At 35.1% G+C, this 21,695-nt stretch overlaps 1 protein-coding gene across 1 annotated transcript in view; it reads right to left on the bottom strand.

Moving 5' to 3' along the window:
• Positions 1-13,422, bottom strand: part of LOC127934939 (potassium voltage-gated channel subfamily KQT member 4) — a 36,034-nt gene extending 22,612 nt beyond the window's left edge. Inside the window, exon 1 of the mRNA XM_052532519.1 lies at positions 11,795-13,422. Coding sequence (XP_052388479.1) covers positions 11,795-12,096 — 302 coding nt within the window. The 5' untranslated portion in view covers positions 12,097-13,422. The remainder of the gene's footprint in view (positions 1-11,794) is intronic.
• Between the last annotated feature and the right edge of the window lie 8,273 nt (positions 13,423-21,695).

Genomic DNA, 21,695 nt, shown 5'->3' with positions numbered 1-21,695 from the left:
TCACTATTTCCCCATTTATTTGTGTTATTGTTACTTGTAGATACAAAAATAAATAACACTAGAAAATTCATATATTCAAAAATATAGAAAAAATCATAAAGAATCATCATAAAATATATATTAATTCAATATTTAATAAGAAAACATTTTAAATATTAATATTAATAAAAAAGCAAACCAATTCCATATTTATTTTGAGAAAATATATATTTTTTACTGAAATGTTCCCAACACAACATTAACACAAATATACACAAACTTACACAGTCGCAAAAAGTTTTGAAGCAGTGTTTTCAAAACACACACATACACACACACACACAAATGCACACTTGCACTCCTTCACGCGCACAGTTCATTGCCCAGATTTCCAGTATTTATGTGCTGACATTTCACCGCTCAATGCACTGCTAACGTCACTCCAAAAAGCCCAAACCCTTGCAAAATATAATGCCTTTATTTACACATGAGGTGAAGAGAAGCCGGTGCACGAGGCCCACGGCTCTGTCAAAGAAGCTTTGATTTAATGCAGACTTGTTTCTAAATATGTCCTATTTTTCTCCCTGTCATTACTGCAGCGCTGGGACAGCCACATGCTAATATTTCAGCAGCATGCACCTGCACATTTTTCTGTTTTGTAGTTATTGATCAGATTGTAAGTCTCTGATCTAAACTACATATAAATATAGTGTGTCAAGCCAAGCTGAAGTCATATGACAGAACAGGTTACATGACATGAATTTAAAACTGATCAAAATAAATAGCTCTCACACAGTATACTTCAATCATATATTCATTACGCTTCAAAATGGGTGCTTTCAGATTCAAACAATGGTTGATAAGTAAAAACTATACTATAAGTTACTTTTATTTAATTGAATTGGACTCACCTGCAGCCATGCTCACACATGAGAAGAGTCTTTACAGAAATACTATAAAGATTAAAAACTGAGTCAGACAATGACTTCTATTTTACACTCATGAGAAGTGGTTTGATTTAAATATGAAATGAAATTTGATTTAAAACATACAAATCACACCTCTTGACTTAACAACTGACAATGATGTAAAAAAAAAACTGAATTATATGTTATTTATAAATGTAAAATTATTATTGCAGAACTACGCTCTGTGGTACAACCAAACATTTTCACCTTTTTTCTGAGCATTTATTAATTTCTCTAATCCACTTTGTGTGGATAAGAACCAACAATCTTTCTTTTGATTAAGAGTAACACTTTCAGCATGGAGCATGGATAACTGTTTAATAGGTGCATGGTCAAGCCGAGGTCATTGTTCGGTTAGAGAAGTGAAACTGCAACTGAATTGTCAGAAAGTGACAGAACTGTTCTTTTAGAGGGAATTTCCTTTAGTGGATTATGAGATTAACAGGAACTGGCCAGTGGATTGAACAACAACAAAAGAAAGAAGTTTGACTTGTGACTGACTGGATTAAGATGTTTAAGAATTCGAGGGTGTGAGAAAAAGGAAAAGGTTACACATCTTTGGTGGCCAGCGGCAAAGCTTTTATGTGGCAGGTAATAACTTCTACCCTATGATGCATGAATTGATTAACTTAAACTGTTAAAAATTAAATGTTTTTCTCTACTTCAAAACTAAAATATTGAATGATGAATTTTAAGATGGTTACATTAAATTGATCAAAAGTGACAGCAAAAATGTTATACTGACATTTGAAATGTTGAAAATGATTTCTATCAATAATCTATCTATACTTTTCATTCATAATAATAATAAAAATATATAAAAAAAACGTTGAGCACCAAACAGCATGCTAGAATGATTTCTGAAGGATCATGGGACACTGAAGACTGGAGTAATGATGCTGAAAATTCAGCTTTGCATCACAGGAATAAATTACATTTTAAAATATATTCAAATTGAAAACCAATGCATTTACATGAAAAAAATATATTCACAATATGACAATATTTAAAATTTTTTTTTTTAAATAAACGATAAAATGGTGAGCATAGGTGACTCTTGACTGGTAGTCTGTCTCTTTAAAAAGTCACAACAATATAAAACATACAGAATTAGAGGTAAAGATCAAATGTGTTTTGGATGTAACATCACACCCTGCATATTTAAAACAGCTTTTAAGGATCTGTTTTAGAAGCTTAAACGTTCAGTAAAAAACAGTATCGATTACTTAGAACAATTCCTTTTGGATGAACATAAATGAATTTATTTGGTAAATGTATTACCATAGTATTTTATGTATGTCTTCTTTGTAAAAAAATAAAAATCTACTTCAAGTGAGTGTATAAATTTTTATACACACACACACACACACACACACACACACACACACACACAGACACGTTTGTTTTTGTGAAAAGTGGGGACATCCCATAGGCGTAATGGTTTTTATACTGTACAAACAGTATATTCTATGGCCCTACACCAACCCTACACCTAACCCTCACAGGAAACTTTGTGCATTTTTACTTTCTCAAAAAAAAAAAACCTCTGAACCCCCGGTGGGAATGTTCTTTTGAAGACAGCCTTATTAACAGACAAGTGATGGGAGCATCTGGCAGCAAAGAAGAGACATTTATCGAGAGCCACAAATGTTATCTCACCATTACGCTTATCATTCAAAGTACTATTACAAGATCAGCGGGCCACCATCTTTGACCAAGACTTCAAACATGGACCTTCTGGCTCATCTAAACAACTGCTGTGGCACGCAAGAGTGTAATCAAAGGTTCAGCACCCTGTCAACGCTGCTGAAACTGACACAAAACACAGTACAGAGACTCCACCGCTGCTGTCTCATCACTACCTGGAATTTCTGATACAGTTACTTTACACAGCAAACACATTAGATACATGACATTCCCTCACCTAACCTAACTGAGATGTCAGAACAAAGCAATATATAACAAATGCAGATATGCAGATAATGATGCTCTAAATGATCTACTGTATTTCTTTTGACTGTCTTATTATCTTAGTAAAACTACACTGAACAATAAGAGACACAGCCAGAAACACCAAGATCATCTGTGAATTCTTCTCATTCATCACATGACATCTCGCAGGAAACAGAGCCAAGACCATCCAGGCCAGCAGATGCTAGGAAGCGTTTGTAGTCTCAGACAGAAAAGCATGCACAGTATCACACACACACAGATAAACACACAAGCATACTGTACACACACCTACTTGGATCTGTCAGGCCTAATAAATAGCTTGCAAAAACGTTACATCATTGTTACGTATCCATGTACACACTCAGTGCAGCTATATACATAACTAACAACTCAAGAGAAAACACATGAACAATATTCCAAAATATAAACTTGCAGAAATGTGGTTATTAGTTCACTATATGTTCATTCACAACAGATACATGAACACCAAACCACTTTGTGAGAGTGGTCAAAATGCTAGTTCGTATAAATACCTCGCTATATTATGAATTTGTTTTAATCCTGTTGCTATGGTGAGGTTTCCTGAGATGTTTATAGAACCTGCCATTATAAATAAAAGGGCCTTACAACACTTAAGGGGACTTACACAAGACATCAGCTGCGGAGGTGGAAGTGGAGAGGGTAGCTCTCTGTCGAAGACGCTCATGGGGTTCCTTAAAAATACATTTCTAACCATTCTATGCAAATTAAATACACAGTATAAGAGTGATAATGATGTAACAACACCACAGAATCTATCAATTAATCAAGAATCAAAAGTGTACACTTGGCCAATATTTCAATCATGTCAAAAGTCTGATTATACATGTATGTTTTCTCCACCAACAGTTCTCCAAAATCGGGGCATGATGTCACAGAAGTGTTTTCAAAGAATTTGGTGGCAAGTGGTTATGGTTCACATGTGCACATACACATGCAAACCAGTACACAAACATGCACATACACAGAGGAAAAATTAAACTGAGTGCACTCAATAAACAGCATTTCATACAACTGAGTGTGACTTTCAGAATTATAAGGTAACCATTAAAAATACACATGCAAAACCTTTTACCCCTGTGACGAACCCTCTTAGCTTAAAATAACCGTTTTTAACTTTTAGTTTGGATGGCGAACAGAAACATGAATAATTTATGATGCCAGTGCAAACGAGGAGTGGCTAACCTTATTTTAACCCCAAATAAATTCAGGACCACAACACAAACCCCTCAACAATGACAACATCAAACAACTGCGATTCACTGTTAAGGTGTTTACGAAAGCAGGATCAAATGCTAGAAACGTCCCTCAGCTACTTACAAAAGACAATGTTCTAAAGGCTGAAGCATTTGAAGCATCCCTATCATGCCCAGATCTCTGGTGATGATCTTTGATGTCTGGGCTTGTAAAAACCACCTGAGTGCAGTAAGATGGTTACATCCACTTAAAATAAGCTTCGGTCAAAAGCTTGAACCAGAACTGACTCTGAGTCTAGCCTGGCAAAAATAACATGACATAAACAGAGATTACAGCAGATTAAAGGGGGTATCGACACTGGTGCGGATCACGTTACTCGCTATGACCGTTATGCACTTTCGGGCCTTTGGTCTTCGTGCTCTCTTGCTGCTTTCAAACATTGGTCACAGTCTAATCTTTATGGGAGGGTATGTTGTGACGCACAGATTCAGATGGATACCATATTACTGAATCACTGTGATTTTCTGGAAAAATATAATAATAACAAAGCGCAGAACACACACAGTGTTAACCCGGAGTCAGCATTTGTAAATCAAAGTGCGAACACTAGACTATCAGATGGAGAACAGTCCAAGCTCCTGTTCGTCATTATCCTGGAAACTTAAAACCTGCTGCGCCTCATCCTGGGAGAGACAGGCCATCCCGTGGGAAACATTTTTGCCCCGAAAGGAGAAATGAATACACCACATCAGGACTTCTTCTCCAGGACTATGTCACAAGGACGAACCACCACACTTTTACTGCAATATCTCTTGCAGTGATTTAACTTTATTTGAATCTTCTATATAATTTTAAAAATGCACGTATTAAAATTTGGTGTATCACAATCAGTTACAAGATACATGAGAAACAATGATGGTTCCTTGCTCTTATATTTGAATAGGCAGAAACTTGATTGAGATTTGACAACTGCAGTAGAGAAAATAATCAGTGAATAATAACTTACATAGCTTTGCATGAGAAAATGAAATGAAGTTATATGTTGTAAAGTTTTAATGGTGCCCCCCCCCACACTTTTTTTGTAATGGACACAAGCAGACTGGAAAAAAAGAGAAAGATCATGTGACACTAAAGACTGAAGTAATGTAATCACCTTTAGAAAAGAAGGGTATGTTGGAAGCTGCCATAGCATGGATACACAAAATTAAAAAAAACATCTCTCTCCACACATACTTAACATTAGCACTGAATAACCTTCCCATGGTATAAATTTATCAGAAACCTGAGTAAAGCTGGTAGTGCCAGCTGGACGCTCGGCCATGTACAGAATGTGACAGGGTATTGAATTAGACAACAGTTTAGTGTCACCAGGCACTGCCACAAATGTCATGAGGGACTGTGTGAAATCTAGGGATGCAACATTCATTGAAGGAGGCCAGGGGAAAAAATCTGAACAAAACTCCCCATGCATGTTTGGTCTTGACCGGAAATGCCTTTCTCTCACATTTTCTGAATGTATATTGGTCTACAGTGGTCCCACTACCCAAACATCTAAAGGCTGTGAGAGTGATTCCTGCATAATCACCACCTCTGTTTGCTTAATTACCCCCCCCCCCCCCCAGCTTTTTCTTCTTGGAAAATATTATGAGAAAAAAGAACATCATTCATATGACCAGTAACCTTCAGTTGCCTCTTGAAGTAGTTCCTGTGTGGATGAGACATAATGAAGTCACTCAAAGCCTTAATAAACAATGTGAACTAATGCAGATAAAGAGCGCATTCCATACCTCATTTAACTCAATCTGCTGCGCAAGACAAAAAAAAAATAAAATAAAAATAAAAACAGCACCACTGTAAAACAGGACTCCACCTTGTGAGAGACTTTAAGATAATGTTTTTTAAAACATCAAACCAAACCAAACCTTAAGAAACAATTAAACAAAACATGACAAAAAAATAAAATAAAAATAAAAATAACAAAAAAGTAGATGAAATATAAAAAAATTAAACAAAACAATAGAAAGAAACCAAAACAAACAATTAAACTAGATGAAACATGACAAAAATAAATAATAAAAAAAAACTTACTGAATGAAACTAAAACAATTAAAAAACAAATAAAATAAATTTCAACACCAACAAAAAACATCAAACAAACAATACCAAAACAGAGCGAACAAACAAATTAGGCATTACAAAACACTACAGAAAAATTTAGATCTAGCTAATTTGATTCAAAACAAAACAGATGCATGTCTATGTTTGATCCTGAAAGGAACGGACTATCCTATTAAGTGAAGCCAAAGACCTGAGGCCACAGTCCACTCACAAGTACTTAACAATCAATCCTAAATGTGCCCTCAACTAGCACTTAGCAGATAGACTCAAAAGGCATTTCCTCTTCTTCCACCTAATTCACCGTATGCCCACTGGTCAAATGTGGTGGATAGCCACTGCAATGGAGTAGTATGGTCATGAGGGGGAGTGCCGTATCTTGAGCGGAAATTAAAGGTGGTGTGAGAAAAAGAGATAATACACTGCTGAAGGGTATTATGGAATGAAGAGTGATAGCTAAATAAATATTGGGTGTTTTTAATGGGGCAGAATTTACACACTCCATTGGAGCTAACCAGTAAAACAGGCTAATGAGAAACAAGCAACACTGCAGTCATGAGCAGGATAAATGAATATGCTGAGCAGAAAGTTATATTCAATAAACAAATTTGGCACTGTGATGGATCACCACATGATTTTTTATATAAAATACAGGTCCCTATGCAATACCTGCATTCACTGGAATAGCTTAAATAGCTTCCATTCTGGATTTATGAGAAAATTTTCATTCATTTTCTGATTTGTGTAAAGGAACTGTACTATGAAAGTTGCATCCTTCTCATTCCTTCATCTATAAATAATACGAATTTACAAATATAATCTCATAAACCCATGTTATAAAAGTCTGAAATATTATTGGCATTTATCTGATGAGAAATGGTGAGGAAAAAAAATGATATATAGAAAACTTTTTTTTTTTAATTATCAAAGTTGGGTATGGCAGGTAAATGAAACCAAAAACAAAATAAAATAGAAATAGAAAAAAAAGAGAAAAAAATCTAAACAAAAACAAAATAAAATAAAAAATATATCAAAACAAAATCCAAAACAAAAAAAGAAAAGAAAAACACTGAAAAACTCAATATCAAGGCAACCCAAAGCTGGAATTCAAGGCATCACTCAACACACTTAATATATAACCTACACTATAATAACCACCCTGCTTACTGGAAAAGTGTCTGCCATTATTATGTTTAAAAGCCTACTAAAGCATGTGTATTAAATTATTGCCTTGTCATCAGAGGTGGACAGAACAAACTATCTGTGGTTTGTCTGGGGCCTAGAAAAATCTTTTTGCTGCAAAAATCTGGCATCCTTAATGCTGCTTATCCTAAAAATCTTGGTGGCCCCTCTGGTCAGCAGCTAAACTTCACAAGGTCAAAGCCACCACAGAAGAAAAACCAATGACCTTCCTTGGAGAGGAGGGTCGCATCCCCGTTGGATTTATGATTGCTGCGGAATTTCTTTAAAAGCACAAAAATGCATTATTGAACAGCGTAACAGCACTACAAGTACAAAGACATTTCTTACACACGCAATTCCAGCATGCAAGGATACATGTTTGTGCAGGGAGCGCAATTTCTATTTTATATTTATTTACTCAAACTCAAGTGAACAGCACTTTGAGGGACCGAGCAGCAGAGCAGCACCAGTTCTGGACAAGCTGTTATTTCTGGCTGACTACTTAAAGTAAAAAAAAATGGGTAAAACTGCAAAACATACTGAATCCTAAGGAAGAAGAAAAAAAATGCAGGCCTTTTCACTTTTCCCTCTGGTTCTCTAACTTCCATATTTCCCTTCTCTTTAGGCTACGTCCATTTCTTTTGTGTTAGACCAGCCAATACCATTGCATTTTTATTATATTAAGCAGCAAAGCTGTTTCTATTAATCCAAAAGAAAAAAACAAAAGCAAGAAAAAGTCATCCATAAGTAGGGAAGTCATTTAACAAAATGAGAGCTCAATTATTGTTTAGTTTGTAGGGTGGGCTTGAAGCGTGACTCAGGGGCTGTTGAAGGGATGAAGATGTTTTCCACTGTAATCACTGCTGTTCATCTCTTCAGTTTGAGACTGTTTAACAACTCCTGGTACCGTTGCCCACATTTACAGTACAAGAACCTTTGTTAACTCTGAAAGCTCTTGTGTTTGCTCAGGGCCTATTGAAAACAGCATGTGATTTTCTATATGCGGTGCTATGGAAAACGGATGCAACCAAAGGTCAGCTTCAGCTACTAAACCTCAAGCTGCATCCTAGGCATCTGCTCATGTACATTACATATGTTCAACTTTGACCCCCATGTATAACATACGTCACGTCAACAATCCAAAAGCTGTCCTAGCAATAGCTCAGTCACATCTGAAGGAATTTGTGTCAGGAACTGCAGCAGGTGTCCTTTCAGTCTGATTTGTTTTTAATGGCTCCATTTTCAGCCAAAATGCATTTTGACAGATGTCATTTGTGCTTTCAATTCAGTTGAGTCCAAATTTTGACCAAAGTTTTGATCACTACCTAGCATTTAATCTATAAGGTATGTTGAAAATCATCTGTCTAATCTGTCAACTGATGGATTTAAGAGAGAAAAAAGTGTTAAGCAGCTCTTCACAACAGTTGCGCCAAAGCAAGGTACCATGAGATCCTATTTGCTGAAGTACCACTACTAGCAATAAACTTGAATTTGTCATAGGAATATATAGACAGTAAATAATCACTAGGACATCAAGTCACATTGTTACCCATTTGCTAGTTTTTCTCGGATGCCATATAAGAGTAAACTCAGATGCTAATGCCATACAGTACACTGGCAAAATGTATATCATCCAAATGCCACATGCCCAGGCGCTAACAGAAACAGAGAATTAGACACTGGGTGTCTGAAACTTGAGAGGCATAACCTTGACACGTCAGGTACTGTTAATAACTCTTCACTGTATTTCATTCATTGGACAGAGAGCTATAGTATTATTATAAGAATGCTCATCTACATTTTTAGGTTGACACCTTATACAAAGTAAATACCCACTTTTTAGAGTACTGTTTAACGTATACGTGCATGTACAGTTCTATCTCCACCTTCAATACCACGACTTAGGTGCCCTTGAGCAAGGCATCGAACCCCCAACTGCTCCCCGGGCGCCGCAGCATAAATGGCTGCCCACTGCTCCGGGTGTGTGTTCACAGTGTGTGTGTGTGTGTGTGTGTGTGTGTTCACTGCTCTGTGTGTGTGCATTTCGGATGGGTTAAATGCAGAGCACAAATTCTGAGTATGGGTCACCATACTTGGCTAAATGTCACTTCACTTTCACTTTTTCACTTTCATAAAACCAGTTTTAATAAAATAATTCTGATTAATCCCATGAATTAATTTCCGAACAAAGATCATGAACAGGTAAAAATGTAAAATCTGGTCTTTACCTTATATATATATCATACATATATCACACATATATCATATATATATATATATATATATATATATATATATATATATATATATATATATATATATATATATATATATATATATATATATATATATATATATATCACACACACACATATATCATATATATATATATATATATATATATATATATATATATATATATATATCATATATATATATATATATATATATATATATATATATATATATATACACACACATATATATATGGGCTCTGTGCATTTAGTACATGTGAGTGTATGGGTGAGAGAGAGAAAGAGTGATAGAGAGAGAGAGGAAGAGAGAGTGCTCAACATAGATGGTGTAAACAAACAGAGGCAGTGGCTTAGAGACCGCTATACTTGTTTAAATTACACTGGGGTGAAACACACCAGAACAGACCCCTTCTCTTCATGGACAAAGGGGAAGGTCTTTTAGAAAGCAGGTTGACCAAAAGTGACTATACATATTTAAAGGCTATGATAATAGGTATAAAGGTAATTACTTCATGTAAAATTTACAGAAACAGCTGGTGAGCTAGATTTAGTGTGGAAACTTTAGTGACGTTCTGGCAATATCCATTTTTATTGTATTAGACAAGTCAGCCTTATAAGTAGGATAATATACAATCAGACAACATCAAACCTATTGACGTCAAACAAATGTATTCTTAAGATTAAAATATATATATATATTTATATTATTTATTCTTAAAAAAAAGATGTTCTGAAAAAAATATTTGAGAGCATTTTATGAACTGCACCAAGAATTTTTTTCTAATCCCAGGCCCTGGTCTTGTTTTAGGAAAATCACATTCTGTCTGGCTCCATCCTGATATCCAACGCCCACTTCCCACGTTCTAATCACGGTGGATGAAATCAAGTCCCAACTCCCACCCTGCATTTTTTCTTATTGAGTATCCTGTTTTACTTGGAAATTCATCATGTTACAGTAGTAAAAGTGAAAAAATATCAGCAAAACATGCTTACTTTAAATAGCAAAAAATACAAATATTTGTTAAAATAATCAAAATATATATATTTAAATCAAACTTGAATCGTTTACCCTGAAGCTGTGCGATTACAAGCTATTTTGGAATTTGCAAAGCACTCATTAGGATATCAGTGAATTCATTCTGTGTTGTGCTTTAGAGTGAGGAAGATGAATGTATGAGGGACTCTGATGAGCTCCCTTCTGCTCTCAAACTGTAAGAGAATAGAGGTGATGACTGCACTTTAATGGCTCACTATGGTTTTAATACTCATTAAGAGGTTAAAACCACATGGTGTAGCATCCATAAAGGGCCTTCTTAAAATAAACCACATTATAAGAAAGAAATGCATCGGATTCTTAATGTAATAAAAAATAAGACATCATACACCTGCCTCTTTTGCACAGGGCTTAAACTACTGTCATTGTCACAGACATCCATAAACGACCTCTGACATGTGCGCCTGCGGGGAACAACTTCTGACCAGTCAAATACTATGATTTAGTTGATTATAGTATAGGGACTATTTAGGACTCTCAACCAAAGAGAAGTGGGCTAATAACTAACTTTGAATAAACAAATGTCAAAGTTAGCCTGGTGGAGCACTTGCTCTACATCTCTTACTAAATACTCTGCCCTTTTAGTTGGCAACACAACAAGCAACAATGAATAAACCATTTAATAATGTGCTGTATTAGAGCATCCCGAAGCATTTTACGATTTCAACCAAGTTATACAACGCATCTGTAAATGCCAAACGGCTCTCTCCCATCAAGCAAACCTGATTTGTTGAAAGAATGCAGCATGGGAATTTAATCCAATTGCAAGAGATGAAAATCAATCTTGGCGGATGCTGAAATGATATGGACTACTGGAAGGGTCACCTAATAGGAAAATATCTCAACTCAGCTTGTTCAGAATTAGAGACTGTCACTGATTCCAGGTGAGCGCATGGCAGGTGGGCCATTTGTGTGTGTGCAAATTACATTGCAGTCATTAACTGTTTCTCTGAGGTAATTTATCAACATGCTTCTTGCTTAGCTTAAGACTTTGTAAAACAAAAACTGAATGCATAACAAAGAAGTGCGTCTCATAATTATGGGTGACTTACATGAAGGCATGATAGATAAATGCCCATCCTCTGGGTCTCTCGAGCACATTGTACAGGTAGTTCTGTAACTTTCTGTAGCTTTTGCTGGAGGCAGAAGGGGTCGCCCTTGGGCCCGGTGGCACTGGCAGCGGTGTGCCCAGTAAGCCGGTGCGGTGAGATGGGTGTCCGCGCTCCGGGCTCGACGGCTCGCTTCTTTCAGTGTGAACAGCTCCGAGAGCCACAAACTCAACCCGCCTGTCATCATTGGGTGCAGGGGGGGCCAGCATCCTAATGCCTCCATTATTTGAAGGGCTACCCAACATTTTTGTGCTTACACACGCAAACTAGTGCACCATATACAGTAGAGATTGACCGATATTATTTGTTTTTTCCTAATGACCGATAACAATTATTTGTATTTGTTTAAATGTCCTATAGCTGATTTGCACAACTGTTTGTTTTTTAAATTCTGATAAATTCTGAACACAATGATAGCAAAATAGTTATCAACTACAATAAAAACACAACAGTATTATTAATAATATAATTAATATTGACGCATGATTAATAATAATTCATGCTGTGATTTTGTATTATTATTAATAATAATACATTTCCTTAAGCAGTTTGGTTGCAAAGATAACCATTAAAATTTAAATTCGAATCTAATCTTGACAAACAAAATATATTGACACTCCACTTATGAAAGAACATCTGTTACATACAAAGTTAAATAATTTCTGCAAATAACCATAAAAATGAATGCTTATTTTAGAGTACTACTAGAATTTATCGGTGGGCTCGATGTTAATAAACCGATAACTGATCAATTAGAAAACTGTGAATACCGGTTAAAAATGATCTTTAATATACACCAAAACTTACTCTAAATAATCACTTCCAAACAAAAAATATTTTTTTAATCAACAAAATAATAAAATAACGTATTAGGACATTTAACTTAATTACTAATTAAACATTTAATCCCTTTAAAAGACGAAATGTTCATTCTAACAACCTACGTGAATAAACGTGGCTTACTCAGGTGAAACAGTTGAAAAGCCTCACAGATCGCGTCCACGTGTTATTACTATTCAGTTAAGGTCACTATAATCACAGTCCGATAAAGACCTGTTTTTACATTGATATGAATATTTCAGCTCAATTTTCATCTTAAATCGTAACTGGACGATGAGCACTTCATGGTGAGACACTAACGTGCGAATTAATAACTCAAAAGTTTTGGAACACATCCAGCGGCACAAAAAAGCCCAACGCATCCCATTACTGGAGGTTTCCTGACATATATTGTCTAAGCACACAGCAGAACCGTTTAGAAGTAAACGACATGCCCGGTATTCCCCCTCCGGAGCGCGAAACTCATTCTGGTTCTTTGGGGAGGAGCGCAGCCGGTCCGTGAGAGATGGACTCAAAGTCGTGCCCGAGGTTCGGTCATTTCAACACTGTCCCAAAAGTCCGTGTATCATATCGTAGAGTCCGAGAAGCTCGGTGGTGTGGACGGAGAGAGTGCGTAACCGGCACGTGCTGCGCGCAGCGAGATGTTGATGAAAGTGAGAGCAGGATAGTCTCGAGCAGAGGGAGGGATGACTGGCACCTCCACCAGATTTAGATGAACGGGTTATGTTTTCTGTTTACCAAGTCACATCTTTTCGGAGCTTTCTATTTAGATGTTCGGCACAAAGTGACGAATGAAGATGTTACGCCGGGATTTGGTTCAAAGCCATGCTTCAGCAGAAATAATACGCACGACGCTTGTGCAAACGTTTCCTCAGTGAGTCAATAAGCAAAACTAGACATGCTTTCATGGGAATTTGCGGTTGGTCTGGCTTCTCTAAAAAAAATGTAAAACTTGCAAAAGAAGTTAAAAAATAAGGGTCTTAAAAATTCATACCATTTTGCATACATTTTAATATACCCTACCAAAAAGTTAATCATAGCAGGAATACAACTAACTAAAGAATACAATTAACATACTAAATAAATAAAGTGATTAATAAATAACTACTTTTCCTACAATATTAAATATTTATAAGTGATGTGAGGTCATGTATGGTGTCACATACTCTTCATTTGCACTCTGCATTTAACCCATCCAAGTGCACAGACACAGCAGTTAACACACACCCAGGGGGTGTTCAGTGCATTGCTCAAGGGTCTCTCCCTAATCATGGTATTGAAAGTGCATGTGTTTAAAAGGTCAAATAATTTACCTTAACTTACTGTTGCGACACCAAATGACAAATTACAGCACTACATTTAAAATAGTAGTAGCTATAATCATCACACACTGTGCAAACATCAAGCATTTATCCAACTACATGCTGGATCAATGTACTTCTACATAAACATGCACTCAGTCATATTGAGAGAATCAATCAAAAGGCCATCTTGTTGATGTCAAGGCCAAGTCTAACCCTCTTGGACAGGTGCTGGGGATGTGCTGTAAAGTGTTCTAATGCCAATATTGTCTGCAAATGTCGTCCAACCATAATGATAATAGAAATATCTGAATGGTGATAGTCTCTCATCACTCTCTTATATCGCAGGAAACTATGCTTATAAAAGTTTGAGAATTAATGTCTAAGTTATGTGGTGCTAATGGTTGATGATAGAGTGGAGAACAGGGACATCAACAATCAATACCATGCATTTAGTTTATGTTATTTTATGCAGACCGTCCTAATGGCTTCAGTGCTGCTATATGCACTGCTTTAGAGCAACCATGGAATGCATTAGCCCTTTGCCTCTTAAACCCTGCATGCACTCTTGTGCAACTTTGCAACATTCTTTCACAGTAATCCCTTTGTCATTTTTATTTTTTTAACTTGTGCCCATTCATTAACCACTTATTTTTAAAGCTTTGGAATGAAATGTGAGTAAAAGAACGAGGATGAAAAATCAAAACATTATTAATTTGTTTAACTTTTAAATGTATCCATCCATTTAGTCAGGAAATAAGTGTGAAAGTGTAACAAGTTTAAAAGTTTACAATGATATTTAGGGCTCTGACATTTCTTAAAATGTTTGGTGTTACTTCCCACGTCAGATGAAATTTTGAAAACAGATGAAGTTAGTGTGGAGACATTCATCCATATAGCATTCCTATAGGTCAAACAGTAGAACATGGCACTAACAATGCCAAAGTCGTGTATATGAATATGTACACCTTGAATGCAGTGTAATTTGCAAAATGCATACATGTAAACATAATTACATATTGAAAACTTTAAATAACAAATAATTAACTTATAATAGCAATTACAATGTGATCTAAAATTCTAATCTGAATTCTATGAGACAATTTCGATATGATTCGATTCTGGAGTATGGTATATCAAACGAATTATCGATATTATGATATTACATCACTTGTATACTCTTGTTGTTCTCTTGTTGGTCTGATTGCTTCTAGTGTTCTCATTTGTAAGTCGCTTTGGAGTGTCTGCTAAATGACTAAATGTAAAAAATTATATTATTTACCTATTTTAAACAACCATCTACATTTTTCACAATCATCTAAAATCTTCAGAATCACACATCAACAACTCACAAATGCAACCAAAATATATAACATGAACATATATCTGAAATTTCCACATCCTGTGCCTCAAAAGGGACATTCACAACAAAAAATACACTGTAAAAAATTTCTTGTTGTTTTTACAAAAACTTTTTGGCAGCTGTGGTTGCCAGAATAATTTTGTAAAAATACAGAAAACTATAAACACATTTACATCAAAAACTGTTAATTTTACAATATAAAGCTGTAATTTACAAACAAGAAAATGTGAATATAAACCAGTAAATTCAACAACACACAAAATTAAATCTGTTTTGTACCTTGAAAATACTGACAACCACCATAATAATAAAGATGGTACTGTATAAGAGAAAGCCACATGAAGTATCAAAGCTCATCACAAGTAGCTTCACCACAAGCAGAAGTATATATTAACATATAGAAGGTGCACATTTATGGAAACACAAAACACCATCATGGTAACACACGTGATACTTAAATAATGCAAAAAACTTTCATTAAGCAACAGAAGATGTAACATAAAGCTCAAATGTACATAACTGATAACAGGAACTATTTAAAAACATGATTATTTAAACAAAATACTTTCAAACGTGGAGTGTCACGCAGGGAATTCTGGGAATATCAGTTTACAGTTTTAGACTGTAAATTATACATTGATTTGTTCTTTTTTTACTTCTAAAAGCTGTATAATTAACAGAATTTTACTGTAAATTTACATTAAATGCTTTGTTAGATCTTTTACAGTTTTTCCCTGTATATAGTACGGGAACTTACTGTTAACCTATTATCAGTTTTTTTCCGTAGCGTTTTTACAAAATTTTACAGTTAAAATTACACTTATTTTTTACAGTGTAGGCTAAAACTTTTTTTTTTATAAAAAAATAAAAAAATAATTCAAGTCACACATTAAATGAAAAAGTGTAAATCCTTATTAGAAAACAACAAAAACAAGGTATTCCCATTGTAGAAAAATATAAAAAATGTGCGCTAAAAATACTAAAAATATATATGTGCGCGTGTATCAACATTTTACGCTTGGCATTGATACATCGTATATCGTAAGACATTTGATCGATGTATCGATCCATATTGATGGATCGCTACACCACTAATTATCTTCAAATGTTTCAATGCGAGAATCAATCATTTGGGTCCACCTAATTATAATAAAGACAGTTCTTGACACCAGCAATTAACACGAAAACAGACCGATACAAGTCCCAAACCTCTATACTGGAATTGTGATGACAGACAGCAGCTGGCCAAGCTCATTGGACACAGAGGAGAAATGCACCCTTTTTTCTTTTACTTTTCTTTTTTCCTCTACTGAAAGACATAAACACCTTCTCGCCTTCTTCTAGCTCTTCACACATAAATACACACACTCACAGGACACATTCACTCATGTCCCAATGTACTGTGTTATCCAAAACTGAACGTCCCACAGAGGGACATTAGGAGAATTTATAAATACACACACATCAGCAGGTCTGGTAAGACCTCAGGACCTCACTTCCACCGTCCTCTGTAGAACACGACTACTCAGCAATGTTTCCCAGACCAAAAATATTGTTTGGCTTATTAAATTGTTTCTTATTTCATTGACTTCATCAATACTTCTTTTTTTACAGTCAACAAAACACAACAGATGTTCTACAACTGGTCTTGTAGATGTTAGGTAAGGTGAGTTGCAGTCATATAAGTTTATATCGCATTTTCCTACGCTTTACTATTAGCATTTTTCCCGTTTTTAATTATATCACAATAATTTATGTGAAATCTGCACTTTATAAAATTATTGTTTTCTCAAATTGACAGTCTGTGTTTTCTTCAAAATTTCAAACCAATTGCATCTTTAACCTGCAGATGTGCTCATTTTTCAGGATTTTGACAGCTTTTAAACCATTTTGCGAAGCAAATGCTTAAGTTCGTTAAAAGCCAGATTTCTCCAACCACTAGTATAACCCAATGCTCTTTATTAATAGCTTTGCATTGAAACAGGAATCCAAAAATAATCACAAGAAGTTCAAGACCAGTTAAAAAGCATTAAGAATTAAATAAAAAAAAACGTAACATTAGCCATGAACAGCCCAAAACAAATTCAACTTAAAAAAGAACTACCCGTACGCTATATTAAAGCAACACTAGACCAAAGACAAGACAAGCACATGGGGAACAAGTTCTATAGACACATCTACCACAACCAAAGACTAAACAAGACCGATGAACCGCAACCAATAACAAGAAAGGACAAAAAGAATAAATAAATAGAAGAAGATGAAGAAATGTCATCAATGGCTGAATTCGAAATAGCATATTATCATATTACAGAATAGTCAAAGAAATAATACTATGACTATGCTATTCTTAATTCAGCTAATGACAAAAAAAATGAAGACACAAAATAATGAATCTTTGGAGAACTAAGTATGTGGAACTTGAGATCATTCAGACTGTGACTAGACAACTATTTTTCACAGAATTATTTATACATTAAATTATACTCTGTGGGTCAGACAAGCGCAAAACAAACATAGTCTCTCCTAAACTAACTTCCAAATCCATTACTTCTTTTTCCAAAATGACCCCATGACTCACATGCAGCCCAGAGGCTGGAACAGTACGGCTGTATCTTCTGCTGTTTCCTATACCTTGAATGAGAGACAATTTTAAAGACCTGTGAGGGCTGTGGGCATCTTTTTCTTAACCTTAATCTACCAAAAGAGCACATCATTCCTTGTATAATGACTGAACAACAATGGAGAAGATATGCTGGGTTTAACAATATTAACATGAAAAATAATGCTTGGAGGAACAGTTTGTTCACTGTAAGAGCTCTCAAGCAGGGCCTGGCACTTTTAAAATGCTTTGGTGGACACATGGGCTGAGTTTAAAATGTCCATATGTCATTCACCTTATGTTTAGATCGCATATGCAGGACAGAACGTTACAAGAGGAAGAGTTTGTCTCCAGTTCTTGCCCTCTTTTGTCACTTTGTACCAAATCAGTTCCAACCTAAGGCTATTAAAAACAAGGTCCATGGAAACCCCACCTGAACAGCTCAGGACACAGACATGTCCACAAGAATCTGAACGAGGGTCCTGTAGCATTAGACTCGCTCTGAGATTACTTGTGCAGACTCTGCTGCAAATCGTAAAGAGCCAAGTTCCTAAAGCTTTGTCTCAAAACAAATGGGTCAGTCATTTAAAGATTTCAAAACTGAACAGAGCACAAGGAAAACACAGGATTATCAACAATATAATACAGCACTACTGAGATTCCGGTTCAGAGTCCAACTGTTTAATCCAACTGTTATTTACTTTAGTTTACTGAAAACAAATGCACACATGTTATACCAGTTATCCACTAAAATTATACTTAATTATAATATTATACCGGTTATCCACTAAAATTCAAGATTTATTTGATTATTTTTGTTATTTATCAGTATATGGTTGATATTAGATATTTAATTATGCATATTTATATCCCCTATTTTGACATTTAGATTATCTTTGCAATTATTTAATGCTCATTTAAAGTTAATTAAAAAAACTAATAATTTAACATCTTTTAAATATATATATTTTTTTTTTTAGCAAATCTTAAAATTAATATCCATTTTTTCTTTTTCCTGCAAATGATGTTTTAAAGCCTAAATTCACATGTAGAAGCTAAAACAACTTATTTCGACAAATTGATATAAAATTGTTGTATAGAATCAGTCATTTATTATACTTATTTTTATATACATTATTATACTTCATTTTAATAAATCAACAAAAAAAGTCTATGTTATAGTCAATACTAGGGATGGTTTACATCTGCTCTAAAAACTTTTGTGTACTTATATATGGCTGGTGGAATGATCTTCTCACCCCATCTGGAATGTACTCATCTGAAAAATGTCTCGAATTTTGTATTGCGAGCACTTCCTTTGTTTATTGGCCTCTTTATGATGAATTGCTTGTTCTATACCTCAATTGTAAGCCTTTTTGGATAAAAGCATCTGCTAAATGAATGAATGTAAATGTAAATATGGCTTTAAAAATTCCCGTACACAATTTTTTTGCTATTATAAAGCTGATGTACAAATAAAGCACACTTACAATGAGCTCAGTAAAGTCCTTTTACACTTTTAAGGCAGGCCAAACAAATAAATCAGTATGTGAGATCAGTAACTGAGTGTCATTGAATGGAATTCAGAACCATGTCAACAGTTCAAGCCCGTTCCGCTGGTTTTCCCCTTTGATACGATGAGGTGTCTAAACTATCAACACTGTGCCAGGCAAACAGCTAGAAGTGCTTTCTCGATGACAATAGGCTGGCACAATGTGACAGGCTACAATAAAAAACAACAACTGCACAATACTCATTGCAGTGTCTTACATCAGATGATTTATTGTCTGTGATTTTGGTGGTGGTATTAAATTAACCAATCTCTCATGACCAGTTTCAGCTAATCTTTTGGATGATTCCTCCACCTGAAGAAACTCAACAGCCAAGACAAACAGAGTTAATAAATCCAAGTCATGCCAGGATTAGGTACAGATATTCGTCAGGCCTCATAACTCAAATATTAAGAACCAATCCTCACTCATTAATGCAGTAATTGTTCACTGCATAAGACGATTAAGCATGTCCACCAGTGAAATCCTGGCCTTACACCACTTACAGGAAGAGTAGGCTTATTTGTACTTGATGAAGCCTTTCAAAAAGTTTTTTTTTTTTTTTTTGGACAAAATAAATTGAAGAATTACTCACTCGGGAGTTGTCCTAATTTTTTTTAATCTTATTTAAAAACTGGCTGAAATGGTTATATCTTGATCAACTTTTATTCTTGAATACAAGATGAGTTTCTAGCCATTACTTTAACTGCACATCCGATTCTTTTCCACTCCTTCCTCAGTTCTCTCCTAATGAAGCCTTGCTTTCAAGACTTAGGCCCGATAAGGAATGCAGCCTGACTTCCTAAACCTTCATTGACAAACCCGTGACTCAACCTTTTTTTTTTCTTCACACACACGTTTGTTTTGTGAAAAGTGGGGACATCCCATAGGCGTAATGGTTTTTATACTGTACAAACTGTAGTATATTCTATGGCCCTACACCTAACCCTAACTCTCACAGGAAACTTTGCACATTTTTACTTTCTCAACAAAAAAAAAAAAAAAAAAAAAAAAAAAAGAAATTCTGTATGATTTATAAGCGTTTTGAAAAATGGGAACATGGGTTATGTTCTCATAAGTCACCCCTTTCCCTGTAATACCGGTGTCAAACCCATGTCATTATACAGAGTTGTGTCCTGATATGTCACAAAAACAATAACACACACAAATCGAATCGATGGTTCATGTTCAGGAACTATTCGTTCATTGAGTCTGTTACGTGAATAATAAACGAAACAAAGTGAGGTAATTACTTATGTTCCTCATCAATTATGTTTCGCTGTTTATTAATGATAGCTACCCTAATTTGTAATGTGATCCAAGATTGTGTAGGTGAACTTGTTAGCGGAATTTGGCAGTTTAAAATCAAATGAACGAAATGACTTGAAACATTACAATGAGAATAAGTCATTTGAAAAGAAACTTTTAAATCCGAATAGCAGAACTTTAAACGTTACTTAAACGCACTAGAAAGATGTATCGTCTGATGTAAATGCACAGTATAATTAAGTTTTAAGTTTACTTATTTTTGTGTCACGTCAACAAATAATAGACACAATTTACAGTAAAAACTTGTATTAATAATAACATTTATTATATATTATACCGATTTCCGGAAATGCTTCTGGAGTTCTACTAATGTGCCCACAGTGAGCACTAGTTAGGCTGAAAAGGCGCCACCGTGTGGTGAAGCACGAAATCAGAACGGAACGCTCAACTGTGACGTCAGAGCTCGAGACAAATAGAATGTCCTCAGTGTTTAAAATAAATGTACTCCATGTTAATCACCGAATGAAAATATTTCTAAATAATCCTTATTTGTTAGTCACGTAGAATAAGACAAGGACATGGCAAGATGAGTTAAAACCATCTCATACCAACAAGAAGCTCACGCACTTACACTTTACTTAGCCTACCGACAAAGCTGTGACACACAAACAGAAAACCGCACACACGACATCCAACTTTTTTGAAAGTATTTATTTTCTCACAAACCAAGGTCTGTTTACAAAAAAGGAACAAAAATAAAATTTGTACCTAGGTATTGCATATCATGCTGGCAGTCACAACTACATGCAAAACAACATGACCAACAATTATAATATGAAGAAGAAAAAATCTAAAACAAAACAACAGGGTACTCAAAAAAAAGAAAAGAAAAAAGAAGTTACAACTGGTATTAAAAATG

This window comes from Carassius gibelio, chromosome A19 (genome assembly GCF_023724105.1).
Source record: "Carassius gibelio isolate Cgi1373 ecotype wild population from Czech Republic chromosome A19, carGib1.2-hapl.c, whole genome shotgun sequence".
Classification (NCBI taxonomy): Eukaryota; Metazoa; Chordata; class Actinopteri; order Cypriniformes; family Cyprinidae; genus Carassius; species Carassius gibelio.
This window is presented reverse-complemented; position numbering and strand designations above follow the sequence as displayed.